The sequence below is a fragment of the Erigeron canadensis genome, chromosome 3 (genome assembly GCF_010389155.1).
Source record: "Erigeron canadensis isolate Cc75 chromosome 3, C_canadensis_v1, whole genome shotgun sequence".
In the NCBI taxonomy this organism is placed as follows: domain Eukaryota; kingdom Viridiplantae; phylum Streptophyta; class Magnoliopsida; order Asterales; family Asteraceae; genus Erigeron; species Erigeron canadensis.
Genome location: NC_057763.1, coordinates 2,635,843 through 2,643,853, shown reverse-complemented (window position 1 = coordinate 2,643,853; position 8,011 = coordinate 2,635,843). Strand labels below are relative to the sequence as shown.

At 34.8% G+C, this 8,011-nt stretch overlaps 1 protein-coding gene across 1 annotated transcript; it reads right to left on the bottom strand.

Moving 5' to 3' along the window:
* Nucleotides 1-1,421: 1,421 nt before the first annotated feature.
* LOC122590843 lies at nt 1,422-1,910 on the bottom strand. The gene has a single exon (XM_043763019.1). It carries the CDS (start codon nt 1,908-1,910, stop codon nt 1,422-1,424), a length of 489 nt encoding a protein of 162 aa, XP_043618954.1.
* Between the last annotated feature and the right edge of the window lie 6,101 nt (nt 1,911-8,011).

Below are 8,011 nucleotides of genomic sequence, written 5' to 3'. Positions count from 1 at the left end.
TTACTGGACTAACTGGCCGTTACACTTACACTTAACCACTAACGGGCGTTACCCCAATAACGGCCATTACACTCCAGTTAATTTCTAACGGCCGTTAGTTCTCTTGCCAGTTACAGGAGAAACCACAAACCACCTCTATAACGGCCGTTACTGGGTTACGGCAGTTACAACTTCCAGATTTCGTTTTCCTCATCTTTCGCTTGATTTCACCCGAATCCTTCTCCCGTTTCTTCCATAACTCATCAAAATCGACCAATTCATTCGTCTAATCAATTTCCAACCTGAAAACACTCAACACACCTTCAAAGCATCGAAAGTTGGATATAAAACTATCAAAATGACGAATAGTTGGTTCTAAAATCACGTGGGAAATGGTGTAAAATATGACACATCACTGTTTTAGTTTTATTTTTTTAAATATACTTTGGATTTTTTTAAAAAGAGAAACAATTTTTAATTTTTTTTTATAAAAATAGCCGACTTTTTTTTATAAAAAATACAAATTTTTATATTAAAAAAATAGTTTTTTTTATAAAAAAAAACCGAGTTTTTTTTTATATAAAACAATTTTTTATTTTAAAAAAAAACAGTTTTTAAAAAAAAAAAACAGCCGAGTATTTTAATTATAAAAAACTGTTTTTTTTATTGGAAATATTATTTGTTTTTTGTTTATGTTTAAAATATATATGTATTTCCTTTTTATTATAACAAAGTTTACAAAAAATCAAAAATAAAATTAAATCAATCATTACCACATGTCACATGGCACAAGTCGTCCACCCCTTAAAAACCCACCCATTTCCACCTTTTTTGAGGGGGAACTCTTTTTATCCCACATGACAGAAGTCGCCCCCTCCTTCCCCCAACACCACTCCTCTTAGTCTTAGTTGGTTGCTAACAATCTTCTGTTGGCTTAGTTAGTTGACATTTTACATGTGAAGAAGTATAAATTTATTTAACTGCCTTTTGTTACACGTGTCTGCATTTGCACTTTCCACCTATACCTTCTCCTCTATCAAACGGTTATGGCCATATCTTTTTCTTCGTATGTCAATCACTGGCACAACTACATATGACTCCATAATTTTATTTTTTTAATGTAAATAATTTAACATGTTTAAATTTTTTTTTGAAAAGATCAATCAAAATTCATTTATTCACCAAAGTCAACAAACTGCTGACATACATCCCTAATAGTTCACAGCCCCTAACTAAAAGGATAAAAAGAGAAGAATTATTGCGGTGTAAAGAAAGTACAAACACCCGATACAAACTAAACTATCATCCAATATTATCCGGATTGAAAGATGCCCAAGAGTTCCAAGACAATCTCCCCTTTGAACGGTTCTTGATCCACAAAAAGCTTTTGGCTTTAATCTCTCCAACACACCTTTGTAAAGAACATTCCACTCGATTAAACACTACGTCGTTACGCGCCAAATACACCAAATAGCTACTAGAACAACCCCATAAAATGCCTTTTTAAGTGAAACCGAGCCCCTCATGTAGACATGGATGTCTAACAAATCTTTGAAACTAAACGCAAATATTGGGGGAATATTACACCATTGGGATATAGCCGCCCAAATAGAATGGGCAAATCCACAGTCAATGAATATATGATCCACTGATTCCTCCCCAAAACCACATATTGGACACGAGATTGAGGCCACGGTAATGTTTCTTCTAGTTAATGCGGTACATACAAGAATGCGATCAAGAGGAGCCCTCCATGATAGAATACTAACCTTGCGGGGAACCCAATTATTCCATTTGAACACATACCCAGAATGTGAGAACCTGTGGTTGGCCAAGTGTGATTTAATATCAGACACTAAGAAAACCTTTGACCCATTAAGGATCCATTCCCATTTATCAGGACCATCCGAGAGGCGGGGAGGAAAAAACATGGTTGTGAGTTGGTGAAGTTGGTTGCACTCTTCCCTAGACGCTGGCGTTCTCTTCTATAACCAAGCCCAAGTGTAGCCCATTGAACTCTGCACGACCCGATTGGAAATCACACATCCTTTATAGACTTCAAGATTAAACAAGGCCGGAAACGCAACAGCCAAAGGCTGGTCACCGCACCAGCAATCCAACCAGAACCTGATCGATGACCCGTTCCCAGCCCGTGCCTTCAGTAGCCTTGAAAAGTCTAGGCCATAATCAACCAGACCTATTACCGCCTTAAAAACATGCTTCCACGGACTAGCGATTGACATCTTAACAGGGATAAAATCCAGTTTCTAGAGCTATTATGGATTGCCCAGACCACTTGCCTCCAGAGACCCGAGATATCAACTTTGAACCTCCACCACCACTTTGCAAGCATAGCTAAATTTGCATCTCTTAAAGATCCCAGACCAACCCCGCCATATTCAACCGGGGCAATAACTTTATTCCAAGCGACCCAATTTATTTTAGATTTTTCATCAGATCCACCCCAAAAGAAAACCCGCCTAATGCGATCCAATGACTCAATGACCGCCTCCGGGGCACGATATAAAAAGAAGTAGTATGTAGGAATTGAGTTCAAAACCGATTTTAGCAATGTAATACGACCACCATATGATAAGTGTTTAGCTTTCCAAGTGGATAACCTATTCTGAAAGACGTCAACCACTCGCTTCCAATTTTTGCAGAGATTCATATTAGCGCCCACTTGAAGGCCAAGGAACTCGAAAGGGAATGTGCCAACCTTACAGCCCAAGAACTCGGTCATGGATTGGACCTCACTTCCTTGCACCCTAACTCCAAAAATACTGCACTTCGCCATGTTCACACGTAATCCTGAGACCAAATAAAAGCATCTCAACAACCGCTTGAGGCTTTTTGCATTGAACATAGACCATTCACCCAAGAAAACTACATCATCTGCGTAAATCAGATGTGAAAGAATAAGGTCTGATGGAGTACAAGACAGCCTTGAGAATAACCCCACCCTACATGCTTGATTCAAGAAGCATGGCAAGGCCTCCATAGCGATAACAAATAGGAATGGCGATAATGGATCTCCTTGCTTGAGTCCCCGATAACAAGGAAATTCAACAGTAGGTGAGCCATTAATAAGAACAGAGGCCCTTGCTGATGTAACCAATGCCATAACCCACTTTCGCCATTTATGAGAAAAATTCATTTGGAGCAACCTTAAAAAATAACCCTTTAGCTTTCTTTTTCTTCATCCAACCTAACAACTAGTTTAACATTAAAGGTCCATCCACAATATTACGACCAGCAAGATACGCTGATTGCTCGGGGGAGATAAGGCCTCCAATTACGCCTTTTAATCTGTTAGCCAATACTTTTGACAAAACCTTGTTGACACAACCAATTAAGGTTATGGGTCTGAATTCATTAAATGAAGAGGGTCCCTGACTTTCGGGATCAAAGAAATAAAAGAAGCAACACAACCTTGATTCACCTTTGCACGGGTAAAGAAATCTGAAAATAAAGCCATAAAACTATCTTGTAGACCCATCCAAGCCCTTTTGAGAAATTTAAAATTAAACCCATCAAGCCCAGGGGCCCGATCACTGCCACAATCCCAAACGGATTGTTTAATTTCTTCCATGGTAAAAGGAGCAACCAATAGATTGGCGTCTGAATCAGAGAGGCGAGCTAGGTTTGTACAGCTAAACGTGGGTCTGGTCATCATAGGCTCTTTAAACTTATTTGAGAAGTAACGTACAGCCTCATTCTTAATAGATGTCGGATCCATAGTCCAAATACCATCCACCAAGAGACCATTGATACGGTTATTGGAAGTGTTAGCATTAATCACCTTATGAAAATATCTAGAATTCTCGTCACCTTCAGTAGCCCACCTGACCCGAGATTTCTGTTGGGCATCCCGGGCCTTGATACGCTCATAATTAATAAGACGAGATTTTTGTTGGGATCCATAGTCCAAAATATGTCTAAATTAATAAGACGATACCTTTTATATTTACATTTATAAGTAGTTTTGTAACAAAAGTTTAATACTAATATTATGACCAATATTACATATATTGTCATATTAACCATCTAATTAACATATATATTTTTTTTAACATGTAAATTTAACTATATATCTGTTACTTTTTATGAGTTTAGTATTGAGATAAAGTAAGTAATAATGTTTAGTATATTAACTTTTAAGGATTCTTTAGTGTTGCTTAAAATAAGAAAACAACTAATATATGTTACCTACAATCAACAACCGGGTAATCACATAACATGTGATTAATATAACACCATAAAGCGGCGTTTCCGCTATAACAAGAAAGATAGCTTTTAAATATTCTTTGAACCACTTTTCATTGTTTGTTGTATATCTTTTTTCACCTTTATACACTTTTTTAAAGCTCATTTATCGTTATGTATGTGTTTTGACTTTAAGCAATTGCAAATTTAAAGTATCGTTATGTGTCCCGGGGCAACGCCCGGGCAAAAAAAAACTAGTTTAAATTAAAGAAAATGAGAGTAAGTACCCGCGCGTTGTGACAGTGAGATGGTGAGGGTGATAGCTATGTCATAAAGTGTGATATGTCATAGAGTGTGATATGTCATAGGAGTTGATATGTCATAGAGTATGATAGTCAAATACCTTAGCCGTAAAGGCTCCATCCTCGGATTTAAAAATTCGTCGAAAGTATATTGAATGACATATCTAATGAAAGAGCATGAATTTTTAAGAACACCCATATAATTTTTATAATTTATCGATATATGGGTTTTGAGTTAAAAGATTTTGATTGAATTGGATGAATAAATGATTTATGGGGAAGAGATGAAAAAAAATGATTGGTTGAGATTTGAGAAGAGGGAAAGAATATTATAGTTATTTTAAGTAAATATAGAATAGATAAGAGATGCATTTTGGGAAAGTACTTAAAATCAATATTGAAAATTTAAGTTCGAAAATCTAAATTCTTTTTACTTTATAATATAGTATAGATAAGTATAGATATATGATTAATCCTTCCAACTAAATAGTTAGGATTCCTTCAAATTATAAGATGATGATATGTGAAAAAAACAGAGGGCAAGATTAGAAAAGATAATTAGTTTTAGAAAGATTTTTAGGTTGTTCGTTAAAAAGTTTATCGTTGATATCATTGTAACTAGGTATGTCTGTCGGGCATCCCAAAGAGACACTACGCTTATTTTATGCAGAAACATTTAATATGTACTTGAGTGCTTGCCATTGTTTTCGTTTCAGTTTAGACTATAATAACTTTGAAGTAAGGAGATATAGGTTTAGATGAAAGCATAAGGTACCAAAGTAGTATTACGCGGGGAGTCAATATTCATAGGTGTATGTGCATGTACGTATAAACGTTACATACATTACAAAAGTTTTAGTCTAGTTATGTTGTATTTAGTATAATCGGGTTTGCTATTCAAAAAGAGGTGATGGAACAACTTTGTTTCCCAACTACCTAATGTAATGACTTTCTGTGAATAATGAAATTCAAATATAAATCATAGAAGTTTATGTGGCTGGTTAGAAAATCTAAAAAATATGCATTTGTCGGACACATAACTTCGGTTGTCATTCAACGGAAGAAAAAATTGTTTGTCACCCTGTCTGTTGTCACATCTTTTCAAAGCTAAAAAAATTATTGATCGAAAAATATAATTTACACTATCACAAACAAAGACATTATGATATCAATGATATAACATCTTACGCTATGTCGTATATCAAAATAACATAAAACAACAATTAAATCAATACAAATAGTAACATTTTGATAACACGGATGTACATTTTAAAGAGGCTATGGTTCTTATAAAAGAAGATAAATATATAAAACAGAGGAAAAAACCTAGTATGAGTAGGAGTTAAGTAGTGTAAAACAAGTATTAAAGTAAAACAAGTATTACTTTAATACTTGTTTTACTTTAAAATCAGTATCAATATAAAGGAATGTCGATTTAAAAAGTGTAGGCATATATGTTGAAAATTAATTTATTAAGGTTATTTTTAGTATATCATGTGTTTTAGTTGTTAATAATGCCATTGGATCAAAATCAAAGATCAAGATTAAAAGATAAATTTTGAATCTTGACCATTAATTTTAATTCAAAGATCAAGATACCACCAACTTTGCTAGTAAAGTTGTATTAAATTTTAGAGAATCTCAATCCTTAAAAACAATGTGAGACGTTTGAACTATTATATAAAACGATGTTTAATGGTATAATGTTAAGAAAAAGTAATGTATACACTTATTGTTCATCAAAAATCCTTTTTTTTTTTTTGAAGTGTTAAATTACTCACGAATGACATGAAGTTTATTATTGTTGTCTTAACCGGCATGTATTAGAGAGCAACCTGTATAATAGATACCCAATTTGAACCCTTCGATGAAAACCCTATATCATCTAGAGATATGGATAGGAAAACTCACCTAGGCCAAACATATCAAACTTTAATAAAATGGAACTCATGTAAAGTCTAATGGTTGTCAGGGCTTTCTCAAAGGATATGCAAGGAATGTAATCGAGTCGTGATTACTCATTTCTAATGCTCACAATAACCTAAGTGTTATGGGTAAAATTTCATGTCTCATTATCTTGAAGGCTCAAGATCTTGACAACTCAGGATCTTGACATAGCAAAATATTCTGATTGCTTATTGACATATTGCTAACTATATGTTTCGAATATTATTGTTATTTCCATATGAGATAAATATGCAGATTCCAGAATCTTCCATATCAAGCGATTGAAGAATATCTCTAACGGTATAAAAAGGATTTGACACATGTTTTATCTCATCAACACGCAAAGCAGACTAAGTCCACCAACATAATCGGACTTCAAGCTGATTTCCACACGAGGTGAATATCTTCAAACGCCTATAATATCAGTCAAGATATGCTCCAACATTTCTTTGACGAAGACCTGGAAGATCCCTACAAAGACAGAAGATTATTTAGGATCTTGATTCTATATAAACGAAGGAAGTTGATCGATTATAGGCATCTAATTTATGATCTTTCTGCTCATAAACACTTGTATTCGCACATTACTCTCATCACTTTCATATTTACACTTAGAAACATCGATCAACATAATTCATCATTGTAATCATTTTAAACACGATTAATAAGAGAACAAAGGCAGAGACGATTGTTTCCTCCCGGGGTTTTTATGCCGGCGATCCTCAAAGGATTAAGGGCTTTTCCTCGTCAACAAATATTGGTGTTCTTTGTTCCTTACTCTTTACTTTATTGCATTATTTACATTCTGTTTGTTTATCTTGTTTCTTACGATATTAATTGCATCTTACATTGTTCTTAATACATAACTTGCGAATATCTTTGTCCTCATTCTCTTGTTTAAGTCGACATAATCTTTGATCACCATATTTAATTTTACGCATCTTTGAATCTAAACATATTTTATAAGCCCTTAACCTCACGAACGAAAATTTGGTTACAGAATTGATTTAAGTCTTCAACGTAGATTATCTTAGACAATTTTTAACCAAAACGATTTGGCTCCCACCGTGGGGCAAAAGGTGCTTTCAATTAATTAAAAATCTCTTTGATTTGTAATTAAACTAGTTTTTCAAAACTAATTCCGAAAATGTCGACTCAACCAACTAACTCTTCGCAAACTATTCCTGTTGTTTCTTCTTCTATGCCTCCTCCTCCTCCAGGACGTATTTCATATCGGAGAAACAAGAACAATACGACTCGATTTCGAGGCAAGACAAACTTTCCTTTAGAGGAACTGGAACCGCTAGTACCACGCTGATTACTTCTGTTACTCGGACCTCTACTCTGACTTCTCCCCCGCCTTTTAGTGACCAAGACATCTGACTGTGAAGAGGAACCTTGTGACTTTCTTCCCATCGCTTCATTCATAACACTACTGTTAGCCAATTCCATGGTAATAACACCATCTTTTGCAGAGTTGGACAAAGATGTCCTAAAAGTCTCCTAAGAATCCGGTAATGTACCAAGTAACCACAAACCCGGAATCTCATCATCAAATTTAATACCCATTCCAAAAA

Coding starts and splice junctions, on each gene's coding strand:
- LOC122590843 (XM_043763019.1), bottom strand. CDS start 1,910: ATGTTTTTTCCTCCCCGCCTCTCGGATGGTCCTGATAAATGGGAATGG.